This window comes from Myotis daubentonii, chromosome 16 (assembly GCF_963259705.1).
Source record: "Myotis daubentonii chromosome 16, mMyoDau2.1, whole genome shotgun sequence".
Classification (NCBI taxonomy): Eukaryota; Metazoa; Chordata; class Mammalia; order Chiroptera; family Vespertilionidae; genus Myotis; species Myotis daubentonii.
In genome coordinates, this window is record NC_081855.1 from 24,338,208 (window position 1) to 24,365,207 (window position 27,000).

A 27,000-nucleotide genomic window follows, 5' to 3' on the forward strand; every position below is an offset into this window, starting at 1 on the left:
AATATAAGAATAATATGCAAAAGAAATTAACAACCTTTCATAGAAAAAGATACAAAACTGACTTCAACATATGAAAAAACAAACATGAAAATAGTCCTCATAACCAATACCTATTTTTACCTCTTAAATTGGCAAAGATCAAAAAAGTTTGCTATTGCCTAATCTGGTTTGGCTCAGTGGATAGAGAGTTGGCCTGCAGATTAAAGGGTCCCAGGTTCCATTCTGGCCAAGGGCACATGCCCGGGTTGCGGACTCAGTCCCCAGTGGGGGACGTGCAGGAGGCAGCTGATCAATGATTCTCTTTCATTACTGATGTTTCTACCTCTCTATCCCTTCTCCCTTCCTCTCTGAAATCAATAAAAATATATTAAAAACAAATAAATAAGTAAATAAATAAAAATTTTTAAAAAGTCTGCTATTGCATTGTGTTGGTAGGAACATAGGGAAAGTGGCATTACTATATGTATATTGTTGATAGAGTATAAATTAACCTCCATAGAGGACAATTTGAAATACCTATCAAAACTCTGAAAGTCCATAGCATTTGCTCCAGAAATATTCCTATATTTGTGAAATTTCATATATTCAAGGATAATCACTGTAACGTTGTTTGTAATAACAAAAAAATTAAAAGTATCCTAGATGTCCATCAAGGTGTTTCCATATCAACTAATATGAGACTATATCCTACTGCTAAAGAAAATATCAGGGTGCAAAGCATTTGTGTAAAACAAAATTAGGAACAGCCCTAACCGGTTTGGGATAGTGGATAGAGCATCGACCTGTGGACTGAAGGGTCCCGGGTTCAATTCCGGTGAAGAGCATATGCCCAGGTCCTGGGCTCAATCCCCAGTAGGAGGCATGCAGGGGGCAGCCAATCAGTGATTCTGATCATTGATGTTCCTATCTCTCTCTTCCTCTCCCTTCCTCTCTGAAGTCAATAAAAATATATTTTTCAAAAAACAAAAGTGTTAAAAAAGGAATAAAAAAAAGCCAGAAAAAATCATTTATTTATATTAAATGCACCTAGATTGTATCTGGTAATATACATGAAAAAATTAAAAACAATTCTTTTAGGGAAAGAACTTGTATTGGTGGAAGGAGCAGATGTGAGATAAAGACTTATTATTCAATGTTTATCATATTGTCCTTTTTGAATTTTGTACCATGTGCGTGTGTTATCTACTTTTTAAAAATACTAAAACAATTTAAAGGGAGGTAGAACAACATTTCATAGCCATCATTCATTCATTGCACAAATATTATTTTAAAAGAAAAAAATATTTTTTTCCTCAAATGCCCACAGCCTAGAAAGAGAGACATATAACAGATATATAAATAAGACTGCTACTGAAATATAGTGTGGCAAGTGCAATAATAGAGATGTGTATACTAGTTACAACTGCGACATAAGAAGAGAGTAAGTCATTATTTGCTTGATATGTCAAGTTTAAAAATGAACAAAATTTACATATATACTCTGATTACAACTACATAAAATCTATACAGGGTCAACGAAAGTAGGTTTACAGTTGTGAGTATGTGAAACACATAATTTATTCTTGCATTATTATTTATTGTTATATTATTTATTTGTATTACTGTAAACCTACTTTTGCCCACTCTGTGTATAAGTAGATTATTGAAACTCACAGAAGCTGCCTTAAATAAGAGTATCATCCAGATGGTGAGGATATAAAGGGCTTTTAGAATATCAAAGTTGTCATTTATATTTTAGATTCAAGTTTTTTTTATTTACTTTAGATTTTTAAAAATAAAGTAATCCAGCCCTAACCGGTTTGGCTCAGTGGATATAGCGTCGGCCTGCGGACTGAGGGGTCCCGGGTTCGATTCCGGTCAAGGGCATGTGCGTGGGTTGCGGGCACCTCCCCAGGGCGGGTTGTGCAGGAGGCAGCTGATCGATGTTTCTCTCTCATCAATGTTTCTGGCTCTCTATTCCTCTCCCTTCCTCTCTGTAGAAAATCAATAAAATATATTTTTAAAAAAAAATAAAGTAATCCAGGATTCTGCAGGGTCTTAGCTCTATACTAGCATCTCCTAGTTGTAGTCTTAAAGATGAGAGTATAGGAAATACTGTATTTGCCCTATCTAACGATAAAGAGACACCATCGCACACCTCTTAGCCTAAATCTCTCCATGCTTCTATGAAGAGCCTTGGATCTGATTCTTGTGCAGGCTATATCTGTAGAAGTGTCCAATGATCTTCAGAGGGGATTTCCTTTTAAATATTTTGGTATGTAACTGATTTTTTTCTTCTTCAAGGGGCTTTTATAACACTAGCAGACTCTCACCGGGGCCAATTTTAGATACCTTAAAGGTGAGCTGCAGAGTAGCAAGTACTATATTAAGCAATTCTGACACTCAGAAATTATGGCCCTTCCTGTTATGAGCTACATAAAACAAGTAAATACCAATTAAAATCCACTGGAACATTAATCAAATGTGATGTTGCTGTGTCATAATACTTTAAATTCTACCATGCAAAAGTTAGATCCAGGTCTTAGGATCAGCTTTATCTTTCATTAATTCACACTTTAACGCATTACTTCATTTTCTTCTCCATTCGTGTATTCCAATGGTCTGGATTTATGACTCTGTCTTGAAGTTTTTAAACTGGCTCAGTCTGGAGCAGCAGCAACCAGGCACAATATCCAAAGTGGAGCAAAACTGATACTTCCTTCATTGGCTTTAGTCACACTTCCTTGCCTGATCCCTATTTCTTAAGGGCATGACCTTAGTTTTCATTTCTTGTGTTTATGGTTACCTTTCACTCAGTTATTCACTCAACAAATATTACAGAATACCTCCTATGTGCTAGATAGATACTGTGCTGGTTGTTGGGGATATAGTGTTACATGTGACAAACATGGTTCCTCCATGATGTTCTAGTAAAGAAAGGTAGCATTAAACATCTAATCTGTGATAAAATTTTAAATTTTGATTCTGAAAAGAGGAAAGTATATCATACTATGAGAAAGTACACTGGACCTGACCTGCTTAAGGGTTAGTAGTCAAGGGAGGGCTTCCTTGGAGACCTGGTTTTTTGAGTTGTGCCCTGAAAGGTGAGTCAAAGTCAACCAGAGAAAAGTTGAGTGGAGAGGGTGAGAAAAGAAATACAGGTCAGAAAATGTATGGCATATTCAAGGAACCAAAAGAATGCCAATGAGATTGGAACATAGACAATAAGGGAGGAAGCTCAGCCAGTTTGGCTCAGTGGTTGAGCGTCAGTCTATGAACCAGAAGGTCACAGTTCAATTCCCAGTCTCTTGCCCAGGTTGTGGATTTGATCCCCGGTGTGGGGCATGCAGGAGGCAGCTGATCAGTGGTTCTCTCTCATCATTGATGTTTCTCTCTCTTACTCTCTTTCTCTTTCTCCCTTCCTCTCTGAAATCAATAAAAATATTTTTTAAAAAAAAATAAAGGAGGAAATAACACAAGGTGATGTTGGCAAAGTCAACAAAGGCCAGATGGTGCAGTCTTGTAAGATGAATTAAGGATCTTGGACTTTATTCCTCAGGTAATAAGAAGCTATTGAAGATTTTTCAGTTGGGGAGTGAACATGTTAACATTTTTTAAAGATCTATCTCGCTTTACTATGGAGAATGGACTTCTGTTATATATGTTTATTTATATTAGCCATAGGTTGTTGGGACTTCATTTTTCTGTGGTTTGATTGGTTAACTCATTTGTTGGGGGATGAGCTCTTTGGAAAGAGGTTGATGAAAAGGCTGTATGATATGGTAGTGAAGAGTGTGTGACCCTGGATAAGTTATTTTCTTTTTCTAAGTCTCAATTTCCTTACCCAAAGAATGGATATAATAAAAAGTATACCTGCTTTGTGGGGTTATTGTGAAGATGAAATGAGATAATGTCTGCAAAACACTTAGATTAAGACCTGTGACATTGTAAATGTTATAATAAATGTTAGCCACTGTTATAATCTAAATCTCCTGAAAGGTTTACTACTTCTCTGAGAACTACCCATTCTTCATGGCCCATGGAGTAGTTTTCCATCCATAAGTCACTGCCACGGGACTGGAGGAATCTAGCCTAGTCAACTGATATAGAAACATCATGCATAAGGTTTAATTTTACAAATGTCATTTGGAGATGGAAATGAACGCTGAGGAATGATTGCTTACTTTAACCCTAGCTTTGGTTTTGCTTTGAAGCTGGCTTTTCACAAATACCAGTGAGAGGGTTCTTGACACTTGCAGTTAACTCCACAGAATGCAGTTAGTTGCTTGGAAACATCTGTATCTCTTTGTTTCCCACAATACTAGGTAACTAATGTATGTAATTATACTGCTCAGCAAGGCTTCAGGTTAATCAAGGTTTAGTTGTCGACAGTATTTGAAATGTTAATAATGTCTCCCCATAAACTGCTTTTCCAAAATAGATGTCCCAGCTTTTCAAAAGATTTAAATGACATTGATTCTTCATTCGGTGAGGTGTAATTCTAGGGCTAAAAACTGGGATCTTCCAATTTTAATATTTTCTAAGAAATTAGTAAGCACACGGAAAATGCATTTTCTCTTCTGCTTTAAAACTTACCACATTACATGCTTAAAGAAATTCTTCCCACCTGGCTTTTGTTATCTTTAAAATTTTACATTTCTGCCTTTGATTCATTTTGTGGAATGAGGGAGAGTGGCTAACACATGCTATCTTTATGCAAAAGTCCTGGGGAGTTTTGGGCTGGTGGGAATCTATTCTAAAGGTTTACAATGGGTTCAGAACCTGCCCAGGAAGTCTTTGTTTTGTGTTTAAATGTCTTCTATCTTGAGAACATAAGAAAGCAAGATTTTAAAAGGGTTTTTGCTACCAAGTGCTACAAAGGGAAAAATGTCTTAAATAGAGTTCACTGCAATCAAGTTTACTTATTGAATTTGTCAGAGACTTCCTGTGGTAAGATGGTTCACTGATGGTGAATAATTCTGTTTTAAAAATAAAAGTGAGCTTTTTGTGTGTTGTTTTTTCTCTTGTTCAACATGAAGGCTCCACCTGCATAATTAAGCTGTCTTTTCTGTTACTCAGTGCTCTAAAGGAAGACCCAAAAGAATCAGCTAAATTGTTCTGGCAATGGAAGGGGTGTTGGGTGGGAAAGGAATTGGGCTTTATCCAGCTGTTGCTGGAAGAAAAACAGAGGTTCTGCCACAAGTAACTAACTACCTTCTTCTTTTTTTTAAAAAAAGAGGATATGTTGAGAGAGAGAGAGAAACATCGATCGATTCCACCCATACATCCCCTGACCAGGATCCATCCCACAACCCTTTGGTGCACAGGAAGATGTTCCAAATAACTGAACCATCTGGCCAGAGCACTAACTTCCTTCTTTAAAATGTTTAAGTAATGCATTACATAGCATTACTACTAAAATTTAAGTGGTGTATGGCCTATGTTGATCTAAAAAAATGTTCACATACAGATGCTATAGCTATGTTGGTTTTTAAATGTACTCCATTTAGTTTTTGTTTTCTTTCATTGTTTTGCGTTTGCCCTGCCCAGCTGCAAGAAGCCATAGTGAGGAAGGTACCAAGTCACAATGTGTGTTAACCTGGAAACTGAGCAGTTTATTACTGTAGGTATTTGTTTACCCAAATTTTAGAAGAATGACAACATGGGAAAAGCAAGTTATTTATTGCTGTTGACTATTACTTAAAATAGGAAAAGGAACTTAATCCTTGCACGTCTTTTTGTTGTTGTTGTTTTTGTTAATCCTCACCCGAGGATATTTTTCCATTGCTTTTTTGAGAAAGTGGAAGGGAGCGGGGAGAGACAGAAAGAGAGAAACATCAGTGTGAGAGAGACACATTGATTGGTTGCCTCCCGGCCAGGGATCAAGCCTACAACCAAGGTACATGCCCTTGACCACATTCAAACCCAGGACCCTTCAGTTTGTAGGCCAGTGCTCTATCCACTGAGCCAAACAGACTAGGACAACCCTTGCTCTTCTTCATCCACCTCTTAGTATGTGCCATATACTGTTCCAGTTGCTTGAGATGCATCTGTGAACAAAACCAAAACCAAAAAGCACTGACCTATAAAGCTTATAGTTCGATGCTTGTTACCATTTCACCTTCTGCCTGTCAAGGGAAGTGCTAGGTTCAAATCCTAGCACAACTATATGTTGTCTGTGACCACAGGAAGTCATGTCCCTCTCTTTAACTCTCGTACTTGTAAGTGTAAGCCTAGAAATCATGTTGTCATGTTATAATTCATTTGGGTATCTCAGAAATCATCCATTGCATTGGTTCTGTCAGAGTAAATTTCCTTCTTAATTGCTTGGATTTATACTCAGAGGAGCGTTTGCAAAATACCTTAAATTTTGTCCCAGGTGTGTTTTTACAACTGATCTGGCTTAACATCAGCAACAATTTGTAATATGAAAGCCAAGACCATGTGAGTTTATGTAGCTGCTATTTTTCTGGATGGTCTCCTTTTGGGGAGCTTATCTACTCTGCGCCATGTGATTCTGGTGGGGCTGACAGTCACTTGGCCCTGCTTTTCTACCACTGGGAGGTCGTATGTTCATAGATCCATGTCTATGCTTATTGCATCCCATCTGATTGATACATGTGTGAAATACATTTTCTATATTAAAATATTCTAAATATTTCATGTGAAAAGTATTTTAGTATAACATCTAAAAACCCTAATCTCCACAGAATGAGAATATTAAATATTTAAAATATATTTTATTGGTTTTTTTACAGAGAGGAAGGGAGAGGGATAGAGAGTTAGAAACATCGATGAGAGAGAATCATTGATCAGCTGCCTCCTGTACACTCCCTACTGGGTATGTGCCCACAACCAAGGTACATGCCCTTGACTGGAATCGAACCTGGGGCCCTTGAGTCCGCAGGCCGACACTCTATCCATTGAGCCAAACCGGTTAGGGCTTAAATATTTAATATATGTGATTGTTCTAGTTCAGTGGTTGGCAAACTCATTAGTCAACAGAGCCAAATATTAATAGTACAACGATTGAAATTTCTTTTGAGAGCCAAATTTTTTAAACTTGAACTATATAGGTAGGTACATTGTTATTAACTTAATTAGGGTACTCCTAGCAGGGGTCCTCAAACTTTTTAAACAGGGGCCAGTTCACTGTCCCTCAGACTGTTGGAGGGCTGGACTATAGTTAAAAAAAAAACTATGAACAAATTCCTATACACACTGCACATATCTTATTTTGAAGTAAAAAAACAAGATGGGAACAAATATAATATTTGTATTTGCATGTGGCCCACGGGCCGTAGTTTGAGGACCCCTGCTAGGTCTTAGGAAGAGCCACACTCAAGGGGCCAAAGAGCCACATGTGGCTCGCGAGCCACAGTTTGCCGACCATGTTTCTAGTTCAGTATTAAGCTATAGGCTGGAAGTAAACAGCAGTGTTTCCTGGTTCCATGCTTTTAGGGCTGTAATCTCTGACCAAATGATAGTTGCCTTGTTTCATATTATGTGGCAGGACAAAGTCTATAATGACAGGTGTTTATAACTCAGACACGATGTAAGCACTCTAGCCTTACCCATGACAATTTCTCTTATGTGGCCAGGACAATAATGTCATCTCCCTAACCAGGTCTTGCTGTCTGAAAATAGAGAAACCAGGCATGTAGGAGGAAGTGGTTCAAGAACAAAAGTCTGATTTACAGCCATCTAGTATCAGTATGAAGGCCTTGAAATTATAGTTTTGGGGAGATAACCATTAAGGAAAGTGCCTGTAGTCTGCAAAGTGAGTGTATAGTATAGGCAGCAGTGAGCTCTGTGGCCATGAACATTCCTTTTGAGCTATGCCTATTGGAGGCAATGCCATTTGTCCATGCCACATAAAACATCCTCTCTTCTCCTTCCCTCAACCTCCATTCTTCTACTTCAAAGGCACATTTATAAAATGTCTTCACTGAAATTTTAGGGAACATTTTACTTTAAAAAACAAAAACAAAACTATATAAGACCCTGACCAGGTGGCTCAGTTGGTTAGAGCATTGTCCTGATACACCAAGGTTGAGGGTTCGATCCCTGGTCAGGGCACATACAAGAAGCAACCAATGAATGCATAAATAAGTGGAACAACAAATTGATGTTTCTCTCTCTTTCTCTGAAATCAATAATTTTTTAAAACTATATATATATATATATATATATATATATATATATATATATATATATATATGATCTTTAATATCTGTGTTGGATTCTCCAGCTTGTGTGAGGTGCAACATGGGCAGAGCACATTTTGGTACTTTAACTTTTCTACCTATAAAATGGAAATAAAAATATTTTTCTGTCTCACCTCTGATTGTGCACGTGGGAAAATGTGGTACATAATGTATTTGTCAGGTCTCTTATTTGAGGATAATAGAAACTGGCTTAAGTAGGAAAATAAAGGTTATTTGTTGTTTCATGTAACATCCGATCAGAGCCTGCCACTGCATTGCCAGCAGTTGGCTTAAGCATGAGCATGTGATTCAGTTCAGAACAGTGAAATGAGAAGGAGGCTGGGGTCTGGGGTGCAGGAGGCTTCTGGGACATTTTTCATTTTACTTAAGAGACACAGGGAAGAACTGTTTACTTCAGCTGGACTGTTGTTGGGTATATATGTAATGGACCTTGAATGTGACTCTCATCTTGGGACCATATTAGCCTAAGAGCAATGCTGACACAATGGGAAAAATGGCATTCTTGATAAAGTTCAGCTACTGAATTAATCAAAATGATACTTTTCCTTATTTAAGCCATTTAAAGAATTTTTAAAAATTGATTTGAGAGAGAGAAACATCAATTTATTGTTCCACTTATTTGTGCATTCATTTGTTGCTTCTTGTGTGTGCCCTGACCAGGGATCAAACTTGCAATCTTGGTGTATCAGGACGACACTCTAACCAACTGAGCTACCCAGCCAGGGCCTTAAGCCATTTTTTGGTGGATTATTGATACTACTTGAGACTGAAAAACATCCTGAATAATATGTAGAGATATTCTGGGTTCCTCAGACAGAAAAGAAGCTCTGGGAGAGCTTCATAGTTCCACTAGACATAGTTGAAGCTCGATAAATATTTGTTAGACAAATGTGGTTGTCTTTATTTGTATTTATAATTGAAGCATTAAAAAATAAAACACCTTTCTTTCCCTTCTTTAACAATTCAATACAATAGTCATTAGATAGGTGTCTTTGGGTGGGCACCAAGACCCAGTGTGGGTGGGATTTTGGAGCCCAAGCAGGATAAGGAGGTCATATTCACAGGAGAGAAGGATGGAAGCCAATTGTTGGAACCTGAGTAGTATGAGGAGGGAGTCTCTGTGGGAAATAAGGATTGAGGGGCGGCCCAGTATGGAGTGTTAGAACCTGAGGAATGTAAAGAAGGTGTGTCGACCTATGAACCAGGAGGTCATGGTTCAATTCCCAGTCAGGGCACATGCTGGGGTTGCAGACCAGCAGACTCAATCCCCAGTAGATGGCATGCAGGAGGCAGCCGATTGATGATTCTCTCTCATCATTAATGTTTCTATTTCTCCCTCTCCCTTCCTCTCTGAAATAAAACTATATATATTTTTTAAGAGATATTTCTCTAATAAATGGTCATGTCAGTCTGAAGGATTATGTCCCATCTTTCTGTGGTGGATTCATTTTAAGAATTTAAGAGTGCTGAGTCATAGAGAGATAGATTTTATATTTGCAACCTGCATATACCCTTTAGTTTACATTTATTTTGCCTTACATTATTCACATCACTATTATTGTCATTGGTCTTTATTTTAACCAATATGAAGGCAATAACTATGTCTTTTGAATTAGTTTGCTCATACCTCCAGTATGAAATATGATGAGACCTAATCATGTAAAGTAGAATGGTTTAAAAAGTGGGATTGCTTTACTTCAGAAAATTTTTCTTTTATTAGATTTTACTTATGTGAAACTGTTTTAAACTCTTCACTTATATAGGCCAAGAAAAAAGTATTTTTGATTTCAGCAATAATAATTAAGTTATCCATGCAATGCAGCTGCTCTAAAGGCTGAGGATTAGATCTGGATATATTACATAGCTTTCATAATTGTCCCAGGTAGCTATCTAGCTTACTTTCCATTTGGATTGTACATACTGAGTATTCAATTCTGTGACTTCTCAAAGGTATGGAAATTGGAAATTATCACTTTATAAAAACTCAGTTCCATGACACAAGTCTCTGTGGAAGCACTTACCTGAGACTGATAGTGACTATGCACATGTGTTCACATAATACACATAGATAGAACTAAAGCCACGATTGATTTTCTTCAAAGCTTAATTTTTAAAATTGTTTGCCTCTTAGATCTTGTAGAAAATATAGCATGAAAGCATTTTGTGTGTCATCTCAATTCGGTTTGATAGTTTGAAAGATTTTTTAACCTACAGTATACTTTATAGCTATTATTTTACTTCAGTTTCAGTTGACTTTAAGTTATATGAAATAGTACTGTGTAATCTTTCATTTACCAACATTGAGTAGTAGTCTTTGTTATTCTTTTCATGAGATATTTAAGGCATTGTTTATCAGGAAAGTTATGTAGGAAATGAGGCAAGTAATAAATATTTCCTGGTAGTTGCTCAAAAGTGTTTGCTGACCAGGATGTTGTTTGGGGAATGACTTTTTATATCTACTTTTGCTTCTAGGAATTGCGTTTTTATGGAATTGATGGTGCCTTTTATTGGTTCTTTAAATTTATGCAAATAATTCATATTGGGATTGTACTAGTTCCTCAAGCAGAAATATTTAAAATGACAATGAGGATGGATGTTTTTAAAGTTAAGCTCACTTATATTGGAATCTGTAAATCAGGTATACCCATCTTGGCTTTTATTGTTTACCTTTTTTCTCCCTTTTCCTCTCCAGTTCTATTCAGTTTGGGATGGGGGGGCAAATCTAGATCAAAGAATATGTTATTAATAGATAATATAGGATAGGTAGCAAAATAATCTGACTATATTATCATAGGCTTTCTGTAATTTGTCTTGTCAGAATTCTAATGAGCGTAAGCATCAATGAGAAGTATATTCTGAACTCCCTTAGGGTGGCTGAAGAAAAGGATTGCATTGAAATGCTGGTTAGAACAATTCCTTCTGTCCTAGACTGTTAATTGGTGAGGGTGTGGCAGGGAGGGTTGCATCAATATTTTTTCAGAGTTTAGAGCATAAATATTTTCTAAAGTTATCGCAAGATATAAAATTTCAAAGAAAAACCAAGGAGAAAATGCCTTAAGGTTTGTGCAAAATGGAAGGCAAAGGTTGGGAGGAGCCATATGGAAATACTAAAAGTGAGACTAGAGAGAATATGAGGAGACATTATTTTCAGTTAATGAAAAACAATGGATACTTAAAAGAGTGAATAGCTGAAGAGTTCCTGAGATGGATTGGAAAGTCTAAAAATTGACAATACATGATGCTGATTTTCAACAAATTGGAGGAGAAATTCAGAAGACTGAGTGTTTCTTTTTCATAAGATTTTACCTTTCTCAAACAATATTTTATATTCATGCAGTCCTCATTAGATTTATATTAGTGGGGGAGGTGCTGTCTTGTTCTATTAGAGTTTGTGTGTTTTCAAGGTTAACAGGTACTGTGAGTGTAATTAAAGTCTTCCTACCTTAAGTTGCCATTTTTTTAATCTATTATTTATTTCCACTAAAGATAATAAGCAAAGAGCGTTTTAACTGTGAAAGACTATTAATAATTGGTCTCCTGCCCTGACCGGTTTGGCTCAGTGGATAGAGCGTTGGCTTGCGGACTCAAGGGTCCCAGGTTCGATTCCGGTCAAGGGCATGTACCTTGGTTGCGGGCACATCCCCAGTGGGGAGTGTGCAGGAGGCAGCTGATCGATGTTTCTCTCTCATTGATGTTTCTAACTCTCTACCCCTCTCCCTTCCTCTCTGTAAAAAATCAATAAAATATATGGGGGGAAAAATAATTGGTCTCCTTATGATGTTCAGTGAGTTAGCAGGGATCACTAGTTAGGTGTAACTTACATTAGAATTAGATCAAATTCTGATTTATAACTTCATATTTTTTCCCTTCATTTCAGTATCTATGTTTCACTTCAAGTAAGCTTGGAGGCTTTGTGTTTGTTTATTAGTTTGAAATACTGAATCAATTTTTTCAGCACTTGTTTTTCTGTGTTTTGTTTATGGAAGCTAAATAAAGTTAAATGACATGTCTATATTTTTACAGGTAGGTCAAGAAATTAGACCATCATAAGCATTTGGTCTTATTTTCATACACGTTAATCCATCATACCCTCCAGAATTTAACTTGTATCTTAATTGTTCAATATTAAGCATAGGCTTTACTTTTTTTTCTGTAGATTAAAAAAAAATCTTTATTATTGAAAGTATTACATATATCCCCTTTCCCCCCATTGACCCCTTCTAGCCTGTCTCCATCACCCCCCAAACACCCACCTCTTCCCCCCCCCCCCCACCGCCCCAGGCCTTCACTGCCCTATTATCTGTATCCATGGTTTATGTATATATGCATACAACTTCTTTGGTTGATCTCTTCCCACACTTCCCTCTGAGATTCTACAGTCTTTTCCATGCTTCTGTGTCTCTAGATCTATTTTATACATTAGTTTATTTTGTTCATTAGATTCCACATATAAGTGAAATCATGTGATACTTATCTTTCTCTGATTGGCTTATTTCACTTAGAAAGTTACATACAGAAGCCCTCTATAGTGCTCTTTAAATCTTTCCACCAAAAGTTTCTCTAACAGCAGAGGAGAGTAAATAGGGAACCCCTGACAGTCTGGGCATCTACAGTTTAAAGGAGCCTATTACAAGGCTGAAACTTGTTTGAGTTCTTTTGGTTTACTTTAAATTTCATGCAAATGTTTATGTATCTGTATCCTGTTACTATAAAAATATTACTTTCCATCAGGTAAAATTGATGCTCTGGGGAAACGCTTTATATTTATCCTCTGGTTTCAGTAATTCTTACCACACTGAGGCATGACCTAGGGGTACTTGCATCCCAGTTTAAAAAGCACTGCTCTAGAGAAAAAGAACATTGAATGGATAGAAAAAGTCGTGAGCTTGAACTGAGTTCACATGGCTATAGCAAGAGTTTAGGAGCTGCTGTTCAAAGAGGGAGGAAAGAGAATATGCCATTTATTCAGGTAGCCACCTGCAAGTAGAAGCTTTTATGTCTCTTTTAAAACACTGGTCAGATGATATGTGTAATCTTCTACTTAATGTCTCAGAAGACATCTAATTAAGAAAGGAAAAAGTATAGGAATTTGTATATTTCTCCTATGTCCCTACTTCATATTTTTAAATGTGTTTTTTCTGATTATAATGCATGAACATTGTAATCATTATATGCTGATCATGTTCTTATTTTAAATAGACAATGTAAACTAATGGCTTAATAAAATTTTCTTATGAGCAGTTTTTCATTTAATCAGCTTTTCCTGTCTTTCTACATTAAGATAGCTAAAAAATTGTTTGCTGTGATGGATTGTCTGCATTCAGTATCCTTGTACATAAATCTTTGGTGAAATCTCCGATCATCTTGTACTAGAATGTATTTCTAGACCTAAAATTATAAAGTCAAAAATATGACCCAATTCTGTCCTGGCCGGTGTGGCTCAATTGGTTGGAGTGTCGTCAGTACACCAAGAGGTTGCGGGTTCCATCCCCGGTTGGAATGGGACCGATCAGTGTTTTTATGTCTATATTTCTCTCTTTCCCTTCCTCTTTCTAAAATAAAAATACATATATATATATATATATATATATATATATATATATATATATAAAACCTAATTCTAAAGCCCTTGATACAGATTACCAAAATGATTGTCCATTTTTTTGATCCATTGGCAATCAGTAGTGCACATTTTTATGTTTTATTTTAAATAATTTCATAGGGAAAATATAGTACAGCATCTTTATTTGAATTTTGTTTTTTATTTCAAGCAAAAACATAGTTTTACTTCCTTTTCAGCCCATTTCTCTCTCTCTCGTGAATTATCAGTTCCTAGTCTTTGCCCATTTTTCTGTTGGGGTGTTTGCCTTTTTCTTACTGATTCATTGGAATGCTTTCTTTATTGAGACATCCCATTGTTTTATATATGGTAAAAATATTTTTCTCGGTTTATCATTGGACTTTAATTTTTTAACATTTCCCTCCCTCTCTGCGTATACACTTTTATTTTTAATATATTTTATGGTTTTAAAACGTATGGTTACATAAAATATCTTCAACCATGTGAAGATATTAAAAAGTAAATAGGTGAAGTGTATAGAATTTATAGAAAATGAAACACCTTAGTTAGGATCTGTCCCACTATATTGACCTCTCTTTTATGTTAGCATTCTTTTAAAAAATATATATATATATATATATATAATTTTATTGATTTTTTACAGAGAAGAAGGGAGAGGGACAGAGAGCTAGAAACATCAATGAGAGGGATCAATCAGCTGCCTCCTGCATGCCCCCCACTGGGGATGTGCCCGCAACCAAGGTACATGCCCTTGACCGGAATCAAACCTGGGACCCCTCAGTCCTCAGGCCGACGCTCTATCCACTGAGCCAAACCGATTAGGGCTATGTTAGCATTCTTTCAACAAATATTTATTGAGAATTGTTGAATGCTGGGATGTTGTGGTGATTAAGATACAGTTCCTGCCTTCTAAGGCAGTGTGAAAATTTCTCCACTAGACAACTGTATGGTTGCTCTTGAAAAGAGTACACTACTCACAAAGGAGGCCTCTGGAGAGAGGGACATCCTAAGCTACAATCTGAAGGATGAGTAGAAGTAGACAAACAAAGAAGGGAATGAAGTTTATTCTAGACAGAGAACAACAGAGCAAAGTCTGAGACACAAGATGGCCTGGCTTGTTGGAAATAATACAAGAATTTCAGTATAGCAAAATTCACCTGCAGTTGAAGTACTTAATATCTAAAACTAAATGTTGTCATTTTCCAAGGAGAAAGAAAATGCCTGTGATCCTAGCATTGGTCGAAGAGTGGAAGAAAACTACTTTCAGCTAATGACAGAAAGTCAACCTACTAGATAGGATTGCCTTTGCACCTTTAATGACATTTTTCAAGAGATCAAAACAAAGAAAGTATTTATGGTACTTTGCAAAATCTAGCTTAGGATCTAAAAAGTCTGGTGGAATTCTCAAATCTTTTATTTCGATGTTAATGTTCTTGCTGTGTCCTAGTTATTGAGACCTGAGGACTCCCACCAACACCCTCATCTGACAGCTCCTTGGCCTGCTGAGGAAACTGCACAAATAAGAACCTCTCTACCTAGTAGCCTCACCTCACTGACATGATAGGAGTCCTTAAAACCAAGCCCTTCCCCAGTTGACCAAAAGGAGAACCTAGGTTGAAATTATGGTTCAGATAGTATACACATCGTGAGCTGTTACCTTGTGTGTGATTAGAATGTGCCTGAGATGGGTGGGGAAGACGGAGGTAAGGTAGCCAATGATGGTTGCTGCTATTGGCATTCTAGGTATGCTTGTCATGTAAAAGCACTGTGCCAGTCAGCTAAGCCAGATTCCTAAAGTATAACTTTACTGCCCCATTTTACAATTAAAAATAATTTCTTACCACATAAAGCTATTCTATGAAATATTTATTTGCTAGCTTAAGGCTCTGCTCAAGGTTGAAGGCACTGAAAATGCTCTTTAAACAACATATGAAGTTTTCTCTTAGGATTTTCTGTTGATGCAGTTTCTCCAGTTCCACCAAAGTGTAAACTTTTACTTGTCTGCCCTCTAGTGGATATCTGTGATTACCAGTGTCTACTGGCTTTAGGAAAAGTTACTTTTTCTTGATTGGCTTTCCAAGTTTAAGCTGCTGTTTCCTTAAAGAATGTGTTATTGCTACCAAAGCAACAATTTATAGTTTTATTCCATTTTCTAAGATGCCAATAAATACTTTCCCTGGCTTCCTCATGGGATCAGGTGTAGACAGCCTGTCTTCAGCAACTTATCTTTGCAGTGCACAGCCACCCTAATGTATCAACCATATTCCTGTTCTTTCCTCTTGCTTATATCTCAAATGCCTGTCAGTCTCTGTGCCTCTTCAGATCTTTTTCTTCCTTTCAAGATCAAACTCAAAGCTGATTTGTTCCTGTAAACACTGTAAAAGTTCCCCCTGAAGTGAGTGGGAGCTTAACATCACAGTGTTCTGTGAACACTAAAGGTTCCCCAGCCCAGAGCACCAGAGCCACATAACATTGAGAGAACTCAGGGTATCAGATACCGAGTTGTGTGGCTCTGTGTCAGATACTGAGTACCCCTTCCTCCTCATGTACTTGACTGACAGCTCTCCACCCATGGGAGAGCCACGTCTCTACCCTCCCAATTCCCAGTGGCCCTGACCTGCTGAGCTCATGCCCTGCAGAGGAGTCAGCTGACTGTGGCTAGCTGGGGCCCACAGTGCCACCCTTTTAGTAGGCTCTCAAGGAGGGAGAGACTGAATTGTTGGCTCTTGGGCAGGGGCCATTTTTCCTTCGCACGCCCAACCAGCGACATCCATTCACATGTGATGTTGAGATCCCACTCACTTCAGGGGAAACCTTTCCAGCAGAGATATTCCCCTGGATTCTAAACAGCTACACGTGGGTATAGGGCTAGCCCTTTTCACATCTCCACCCTTCCTATCAGTCAAGAGCAGCTTGGCCCTTCCCTCACAACACCCAGAAGAGGTAGCCACAAACTGTGGATTACTTTGTAGCTCCAAACAGGTAGCCCAGGGCTGGTCACAAGAGGTGCTTTACATTGATCTGCATTTTAGTCCCTCCCAAGAGGCCCCAAAATCAACACACCCAGTGGCAGGATTCAGACCACATCAGAGCATGACCCAATTAGATCAAAAGTGGCACACCCAAAGGGAGATTTCTGCAGGCACCAGACCCTGCTGGAGCAAATTCCTCCGCATGGGTTTGGTCTTCATGGTTTGCCAGACCAAGACAACCTTACCCACAGATGTGCCAACAGCAATCAAGATTCAACTACAACAGGAAGGTTCACATAACCCACACAAGGGACATTCCTGGAGCACCTAACTCAGATGATCAGGGAGACTGTGCCATTGAGCCCCACAAGACATCCATATAAGGCCACGATACCAAGACTGGGAGGAATAACAGATCTACCTAATACACAGAAACAATTATAGAGAGGCAGCCAAAATGGAGAGACAAAGAAACATGCCCCAAATTAAGAAACAGTAGAAATTTGTAGAAAAAGACCTAATTGAAATGAAGGCAAGCAATTTCCCAAATACAGAGTTCAAAACAATGTTTAAAAGGATGTTCAAAGAACCTGCAAAGTTTCTGTTGAGAAATCGGCTGATAGTCATACAGGCACTCCTTGTAGGTAACTAACTGCTTTTCTCTTGCTGCTTTTAAGATTCTTTTTGTCTTTAACCCTTGGCATTTTCCCCCTTCATATCGCAGCAGCACCAGCCTTATATTGTAGCTGAATCCTCTGTGCCTGCCTTTTCTCCCCAGCACACTGGCTGGTCAGTAACCTACTTTAATACTATTTAGACAAAAGAGGCGTCTTGCCAATAGTTACATCAATCATTTTGGCTACAGAAAGGTACATGTGCACATTGTACCGTGAGATTGCTATCCTTACATCTGTGTATGGCATCTTAGCCTTGAACATTCTGACTAAGATTTTTCCATGTTCAGAGTGGCCTTGGCCATCCAGTGTACTAACAACAAGGCCTTCATTCTCTAATTGGCCTTGAGTATTCAGCAACTCTGGCATGATTCCCACACATAGGTTATACACACTCAATTATTTTATGTGCCACTAAGAAAAAATAAATATTGCAGGCAAACTATGATTCAGTGATTTTTTTTCATCACATTGATTTATCCTAAGTTATATATGTTAGAATCAGTGAAAATATGGACCATTAACCTTTTGGGTTCATAAGAAATAAGTAGGACAAAGTGTTGAGCAAGATGCCTGACGGTTATAAATACTCAATAAGTAGTAGCCATTATGTTGATGATAATGGTGATTTGGTAATGAGTACTTTGTGAAGTGGTGCTCATTGTTTAGGTTGTTCTTTGGGGATCAGAATCATTAATAGGTCATTTTGAATTTGAAGTAGCATAGAAATATATGTAACAATAATATAACATCTTAAGTTGGTTTTTAGAGGTAATTCTTCTATTATTAGTACTTTGTTATCAATGAAATTTGTAGACTATTTTTGAAGTTGCCTTCAGGAATGACATCTATTAATATGTATCAACCTCCTGGGTTTAAGTCATTTTTTATAGAGAATTATGTTCAAGTACACAGCATGAAAAAGGTGTTCCTACATGTAAAGCTTAGTAAAATTTCATTGTTGATATTGTGATATGAGACCTCAGGTTGTAAATTATTTTTCTCATTTTCCTGTCTATACAGGAGGCAGACAGTGGGGAGGAGGAATGCCGGTCACAGCCCAGGAGGTATGTTTATTCACTATATCCTATAGGTTTTCTTTTTGTTGTTGTTTTTCTATTACAGTTTACATTTAATATTATCATGTATTAGTTTTAGATGTATAGCATAGTAGTTAGACAATCATGTACTTTACAGAATGGTCCCCCCATATTTCAAGTACCTACCTGGCCCCATACATAGTTATTATTATACTGATTATATTTCCTATCCTGTAATTTACATCTCTGTGACTGTTCTGTAATTACCAATTTGTACTTCTTCATCTCTTCACCTTTTCACCCAGCCCCCCAACCCATCTCGCCTCTGTCAACTGTCAGTCTGTTCTCTGTACCTGTGAGTCTATTTCTATTTCATTTATTTAGTCCTTTAGATTTCACATATGGTATTTGTCTTTGCCTGATTTATTTCACATCTATGGCCATATCCTGTAGCATTTCTGTAATTAATGTTCTTTCTCTAATTTTTCTTCAGTCTTTTCATATTAGCTTATTCTGGTTTCCCAAAATGCTTAATTGGTCTCTCAAAATAGGATTGCTTTAACAATTCAGTTACTGACTCAGATTTAAATGGTAGATTGTGTTATGTTGTACAATTGAGACTAATATAATTTTTATGTTAATTATGCCTCATTAAAAAAATAAAATGATAGATTGCTTTTTTAAAAATGCAGAAAGGACAATGTTGGTCTAGTTTTGGCCCAAGTCTTCAGAACTATCTTGAGTAATAAAAAAGCAAACTGTCCTTACCTTTTAAGAAAATATCAACCGAAGAACATTTTAGCCTTCAGCTTTATACCTATGTTTGTCATTCATTTTGATATTTTTCATTTCCTACAGACTAGTTAATATTTCACTTTCTAAATACAAAGGTTATACTGAATAACATCCCCAGTACTTTCAATACGATGACACTCGCTCACTTGGAATAGTGGGCATATTGTTATAAGGGTACCAGTAAAAGAAAAAAATTATGCTGCCGTTAAAAGAAAAAAATTATGAGACATCCAAGAAGTATATGATAACATTTATATTACTTCCTTTAAGTGTTTTTTAAAATCAACTCCCTCCCACAAGAAAGAGTCCTCGCAAATTCTACATGGTCATTTAAATGTTATCAAACTTGTATCTTCTGAACTCAATCACATGAGCCATTCTGGATGATACAGGGAAAGGGTACAATAAGCATGCTCATTGTGGAGAAGCTGGCTAAAGGAAATGCTTCCTTAAAGATGAACTACCACGTGTTTGTTGATATATACCTCACTCTTATAAACTACAACCTAATATAAAAAGTTCCTTTTCCTTAGTAACTAAGGTTATTGGCAATATTTTTCCTGTCTTGGTTATCACAAAAATTTTGACTTAAAGCTTAACGGCTCTTAGGGAATATCTGATGGTGAAGTGTCTTTCTTTTACATAGGGTTAAAAGATAGAAACCAGAAGAAATTTTAGCTGAATGCTTACCAGAGGCATCATAATCTTATTTCCAGTAGAATGAAAAAAAATTCAAAGGATTCTTAAACTTTCTAGTAGAACAAATTTAAAGATCTCTGGGTTGATATTAAACTTTACTTATTGGCTTGGTATCTACAGAGATAATTGTTGTTCCAAAAAATTACATAATGATGAGCAGTGAAGTCTATTCTATTCACAGCACTGAATTGTCAAGCCATTAAGAACCACAAAGACTCCTGTTTAAAAAATTATTGCTAATAAATCATTAATATGACTAGCAGAGGGTATTTATAGGGTTCTTCTAGTCACAAGAAAAGGATTATGAGAAATAAAGAAAAAGTTACTAACACCCATTATAAAAATCAAAATTTACTTTCCTGTTGTAATTTCTTGCATTGTGTGTTTCCCAGGTTATTTCTAACTCTAATTGCTTTAGTCTGACTTAAAGCAAAGAAACTTCTCATGAGTGTCAAATGAATGCCCCTTGTAGCTAGATGGTGTGTAAGAGGTTGATTTTTGTACTAGTATACTTGGCTACTACTCTGCCATTCTCCATCACTTACCACAGAATAAACAAGCATTGAGTTAGCATCTCTTGATTGAGCATGCCTAAACTCATCTTGTCAATTTGTGGGTTCAGTTGTGGTTTGTAGTAGGGAATTGAAGAGTAAATAACATCATTAAACTAATGCCAGTTCCAGGTAATAAAGAAGATGTTGCATTAATGATCTCTCATTTTAACCAATGCCATTTATTGGAAAAGTCATAAGTTAAAAGTACTTTTAATATAATTAGACATAATCATGATGCCTTTAAAAAACAATGAAAAGACAACCCAGAAAATAGGAGAAAATACTTGAAAATCATACACAGGGCTAAAGTCCAGAATATATAAAGAACTCTTACAACTCAACAACAAAAGACCCAAACCTACCTTAGTCAGCTCGGGCTCTTATAACAAAATAACATAGACCTAGTGACTTAAACAACAGGCATTTATTTTTTACTGTTCTGGAGGCTGGGAAGTCTAAAATCATTGTGTCGGCAGATTCAGTTCCTGGTGAGAGCCCTCTTCCTGGCTTGCAGATAGCTGTCTTCTTGATGTGTCCTCCCATGGCTGTGAGAGGGTGCTCTGGTCTCTTCCTCTTTTTCATGGCCACTAACCCTGTTATGGGGGCCCTACTTTCATGGCATCATTTAACCTTAGTTACCTCTCAAAGGCCCCTCTGTCTTTAAATACCATCACATTGGGGGTTAGGGCTTCAATGTATGGAATTAGGGGCGGGGGGGGCAAACATTTGTCTATAACATTCTACCCCTATAACCCCATATATGTCCTTTTCACATACAAACTATATTTATTTCATCCCAACAGTCCCAAAAGTCTTAACTCATTCTAGCATCACTCTAAATCTCAGAGTCCAAAGTCTCATCTGATCTGGGTAAGACTTGGGGGAAAATTCTTTTCCATCTATGAACCTGTGAAACCAGGTAAATTATGTACTTCAAAATACAATGGTTTAACAGCCATAGAATAAACATTACCATTCCAAAAGGGATAAATAGGTAAAAAGAAAAGCTAACAGGCCCCAAATAAGTCCAAAATTTAGAGAGGCAAATTCCATTAGATCTTAAGGCTCAAGAATAATCCTCTTTGGTTTGATACTTTGCCTTCTGGACCTACTGAGGCAGTGATTTTTTTCAGGAGTTACTAGAGTGGTGGTATCATCCCCATGGGGCAACCTTGCACCTTTGGCTCCCTTGAAGTGCTACCCATGCTGTGTTCTATAAGAGCTGACCTACATGACATTCTTCTGGGTGGTGGTACTGCCCTTTGAAACCAAAGTAGAGGCAACCTTGTCCCTTGAACTCCAGTCCTGTGGTGGGAGTAGCAGCCCTGATGATCTCTGAAATTGCCTTTGGGGTCCTTATTCCTTTTTCTTGAAGGGTAATGCATGTTCATACTGCCTTCATTTTGAATCATTTTCTTTATTTTCTTTAGTCTCAGCTGGCAGTATTTCTGCTGGTATAATCCCAATCCTGGCTTCTGTTTAGATGGCCAATTGGTTCACAGCCAAATTAATCTCCTTACAAACAGTTGGCTACCGTACACTTCACGTTCACTTCAGAACATGCTCTATTGTTTTGCAATATGGACAAGCTGAAAATTTTCCAAATCTTTAAGTTCTTTTTTGCTTCACAATTCCTTCTTCAATTCATTTCTCTCTTCTTGAATTTTACTGTAAGGATGAAGGAACTAGGCTGCTCCTTCAACACTTTGCTTAGAAATTTTCTGAGCTGAATATCCAGTTCCATCTCTCACAAACTATACTTTCCACAAAATATTAGAACACAAATACCACTCAGCCAAGTTCTTTGCTGCTTTATAACAAGGGTTGCCTTTCCTCCATGCCTGTAACATATTCTTCATTTCTGTATGAGACCTCATCAGAATGACTTTCACTGTCCATATTTCTGCCAACATTCTATTCATGATTATTATGCATTCTAAGAACTTGGAGGGCTTTTTCTCCAGCTCTCCTCTTTTCTTTCTAAGTTCTCATCAGAATTGCCTTTTAACACTCCCTTCATGGCAATCTCAGCCTTTTATAGCACACATTTCAAAACTTTTCCGGCCTCTACCCCATTATCCAGTTCCAAAGCCCTTCCACATTCTCAGGTATTCATTATAGTAGCACCTTACTTCTCAGTACCAAAATCTGTATTAGTCAGGGTACCCCAGAGAAACAGAATCAATAAGAAATATATAGGTAGATTTGTTTTAAGGAATTGGCTCACACATTATGGAAGCTGAGAAGTCTCAAGGTTTGCCGTTTGGAGACCCAGAAGAGCTGATGGTGAAACTTCCAGTCTAAGTCTGAAGTGAGGAGAAGACAAATGCCCTAGCTCAAAGATAGTCAGGCAGAAAGAGTGAATTCTTTCTTACCTACCCACCTTGGAGAGGGTAATCTGTTTTACTCAATCTACTGTTTCAAATATTAATCTTATCCAAAATCCCACTCAGAGACATAATGTTTAACCAAATATCTGGGCATCCTTAAGCCCAGCCAACCATAAAATTAACCATAACACAACCTCAATTTTAAAATGAGCAAAGAGCCCACCTGGTGTGGCTCAGGGTTGAGCGTACATCTATGAACCAGGAAGTCCCAGTTCGATTCCCAGTCAGGGCACATACCCAGATTGCAGATTTGATCTCCAGTAGGGGACGTGCAGAAGGCAGCCGATCAATGATTCTCATCTCTCTCTCCTTCTCTCTTCCTCTCTAAAATCAATAAAAATATTTTTTTTAAATCGGCAAAGAACTTGAACAGACAAGTTCAAGTTTTTGCTTCAAATAAAGTAAACAAATGGCCAATAAGCATATGAAAAGGTATTCAACATCACTAATCATTAGGGAAATGCAAATAAAAACTACAGGATACCACCTCACATCATTAGGATGTCCACTACCAAAAAACAAACAAAATAATAAATGTTGTTGAGGATGTGAAGAATTTAAACCCTTGTGCACTATTCATAGGAATGTGAAATGATTACAGAATGGTGAGTCTTCAGAAAATTAACAATAGAATTACCATATGATCCAGCAATTACACTTCTCGGTATTTACAAAAGAGAATTAAAAGCCGGGTCTTGAGAAATGTGTATACTCATGTTCATTGCTGCACTACTCACAACAGCCAAGTTCTTCACCTTTCACAGGGGTCCTCAAACTTTTTAAACAGGGGGCCAGTTCACTGTCCCTCAGACCATTGGAAGGCCGGACTATAGTTTTAAAAAAAACTATGAACAAATTCCTATGCACACTGCACATATCTTATTTTGAAGTAAAAAAACAAAACGGGAACAAATATAATATTTGTATTTGCATGTGGCCCGCGGGCCGTAGTTTGAGGACCCCTGTTTCAAAATATGAGGACAGTAACTGTGTCTTTTATCTCAGTATCCACAGCAATTAGCATGTAGTTAGCATTCAGTAAATGTTTGTGGAATGAATAAATGAGAATAAAATAATGTTGACATATCTACTAGAAATGATAGTTTTATTAGAAATGAATCAGGACATGCCTTTGTGTAAGATATAGTTTCACCATAGTATTGTTACTAATTCATTCAGTTTGTGGAAAAATCTCCTCCAGATCTGTCTCTGATACCTCATCAAGTTTTCTTTATCTTTGTTTATTTTTTACTTTTGAGATATGATTTCATTTAATTCCAGCCTATTTTATGAAATAATTTGTTCATGGATTTAAATATAATGACAATAAATGCACTGTATTGTCCATCTTTTGGCTGTGAAAAGAAGACAAATGTACTTCTCCCTCAGTACATGTTCTAGTTAAAGAATATATTAACCTAGAGAATATTTTACTTCCAAAACTGAAACTCTATACCCGTTAAGTAATCATTCCTGAACCTCTCCTTAACCCAGCTCCTGGCAACCAACATTCTATTTTCATCTCTGAGATTTTGATTACTATAGGTACCTCATATAAGTGGACTCATACAATATTTGTCCTTTTGTGACTGGCTTATTTGACTTAGCATAAGGTTCATTCATGTTGTTGCATATATCAGAATGTTTTCCTTTTTAAGGCTGAATAATATTCTATTGTAAGCATATGCCACATTTTGTTTATCCATTCATCTGTTAATGGACATGTGTATTGCTGCTACCTTTTGGCTATTGTGAATAATGTAGCAACGAACATGATTGTACAAATTTCTTATAACCTTGATTTTAATTGGGTATATACCCAGAATTATGGGTATATGGTAATTCTTTTCTTTTCTTTTTTAATTATTTGAGTACCCACCATACTGGACCATTTTACACTACCACCAGTAGTGCACAAGGGTTTCAATTTCTTCATATCCTCAACAGCACTTGTTATTTTCTGTTTTTTGGATAGTGGACATACTAATCAGTGTGTGGTGGTATCTCGTTGTACTTTAATATTTTTAGAAAGTGGAAAAGAAGAAAAGTCCATTGTAAATAGGAGTGTATATCCTAGCTAATAATAGACAAACATGGTAATTAACCGTAACTTTGCTACCCTTTCCATTGGTTAATCAGGGTGATATGCAAATTAACTGCCAACTAAGATGGCGGTTAACCGCCAACAAAGATGGCAGTTAATTTGCATATGTAGGCACAATGCTGGGAGGCGAAAGGGGAAGGACGGAAGAAGCCCCCTGCCGCTGACGGTGATCGAAAACCCAGGGGGGAGCTAAGAGCCGGGGGGCAGGGCAAAGGCGGCCCTGGGGGCTGCCTTTGCTCTGCCCCCCACCGTGATTGGAGAACAGGGTGCCTTTGCCACCCCCCAGCCAGTGAGCGCGGGAAGCAGCGGTGGAGCCATCAATGGGAGCTGGGCAGGGGCAGAGCTGGCAGTCCGGGGAGCTAGGGGTTCCTTGCCCAGGCCTAACGCCTTGGCCACAGGCGTTAGGCCTGGGCAGGGGCAGAGCCTGCAATCGGGGAGCTGGGGGTCCCCTGCTTAGGCCTAACGCCTTGGTCAGAGGCATTAGGTCTAGGCAGGGGCAGAGCGGGAGATCGCGGAGAGCTGGGGGTCCCCTGCCCAGGCCTCATGCCTAGGCCAGAGGTGTTAGGCCTGGGCAAGGGCGGAACCAGCGATCGTGGGGAGCAGGGGCGGAGTCAGCGATCGTGGGCAGCTGGGGGTCCCCTGCCCAGGCCTAACATCTTGGCCAGAGGCATTAGGTCTAGGCAGCGGCGGAGTCAGTGATTGTAGGGAGCTAGGGGTCCCCTGCCCAGGCCTAATGCCTCCACCAGAGGCCTTAGGTCTGGGCAGGGGCAGTGCCAGAGATCGTGGGTAGCAGGGGCGGAGCCGGGGATGGTGGGAGCTGGGGGTCCCCTGCCCAAGCCTAATGCCTTGGCCAGAGGCATTAGGCCTAGGCAGGGGCGGAACCAGCCATTGCGGGGAGCAGGGGTGGAGTCAGCGATTGTGGGCAGCTGGGGGGTCCCCTGTCCAGGCCTAACGCCTTGGCCAGAGGCATTAGGCCTGGGCATGGGCGGAGCTGGCAATTGCGGGGAGCTTGGGGTCCTCTGTCCAGGCCTAATGCCTTTGCCAGAGGTGTTAGGTTGGGCATGGGCAGAGCCAGCGATCATGGGCAGTAGGGGCTGAGCTGACGATTGAGGGTGCTGGAGGTCCCCTGCCCAGGGCTAATGACTCAGCCAGAGGTGTTAGGCCCGGTCAGGGGCCAAACCGGCAATTGGTGTGAACTACAGAGGAAACACCTTTTCTGACAGCTCATTGGCTTAGCTCCCTGTATGCCACTGGTAATATTCTTAGTAACTTGGGTAATAAGAATCCAAATAGGTGATCTAGGGTTTTTTACCACACTCCTGGAGAAAAAAAGGAAGGTCCGCTGCTGTAGGGCTAAGAAATGTCATATCCTGTCCTAGCTGGTTTTGCTCAGTGGATAATGCCTCGGCCTGCCCACTGCTGGGTCTGGGTTCAATTCTGACCAAGGGCATGTACCTAGGTTGCAGGCTTCTCCCTGGCTTGGGCCCAGGTCAGGGCTCATGCAGGAGGCAACCAATCAAAGTGTTCCTCTCACTTTGATGTTTCTCTCTGTCTTTCCCTTTTTCTTCCACATTCTCTAAAAATCAGTGGAAACATATCCTCAGGTGAGGAGAAAGGAAAGAAGGAAGGAAGGAAGGAAGGAAGGAAGGAAGGAAGGAAGGAAGGAAGGAAGGAAGGAAGGAAGGAAAGAAGGAAGGAAAGAAGAAAGGGAGGGAGAGGAGGGAAGTAGGGAGGGAGGGAGGGAAGGAAGGAAGGAAGGAAGGAAGGAAGGAAGGAAGGAAAGAAAGAAAGAAAGAAAGAAAGAAAGAAAGAAAGAAAGAAAGAAAGAAAGAAAGAAAGAAAGAAAGAAAGAAAGAAAAAAAGAAGGAAGGAAGGAAGGAAGGAAGGAAGGAAGGAAGGAAGGAAGGAAGGTAGGTCATATCCTATGAAAGACACATCTTGAAAATGCCTAAAAAAAGTTGTCATTTTTTCACGGTAAAGGGAC

At 38.4% G+C, this 27,000-nt stretch overlaps 1 protein-coding gene across 15 annotated transcripts in view; it reads left to right on the plus strand.

Moving 5' to 3' along the window:
* SSH2 (slingshot protein phosphatase 2) overlaps window positions 1-27,000 on the plus strand; it is a 223,231-nt gene that overhangs the window by 72,168 nt on the left and 124,063 nt on the right. For 10 of the 15 annotated variants that reach the window (XR_009449134.1, XM_059669262.1, XM_059669275.1 and 7 more), the window contains one exon: window positions 18,458-18,501. Coding sequence is in view for 10 of the 15 variants with exons in the window: in XM_059669262.1 (XP_059525245.1) it covers window positions 18,458-18,501 (44 nt within the window). In the remaining 5 variants the exon portion in view is untranslated. Of the gene's footprint in view, window positions 1-18,457; window positions 18,502-18,779; window positions 18,830-27,000 lie in introns of those variants that run through there. The other 5 variants (XM_059669270.1, XM_059669272.1, XM_059669269.1 and 2 more) reach the window with 2 other exon arrangements.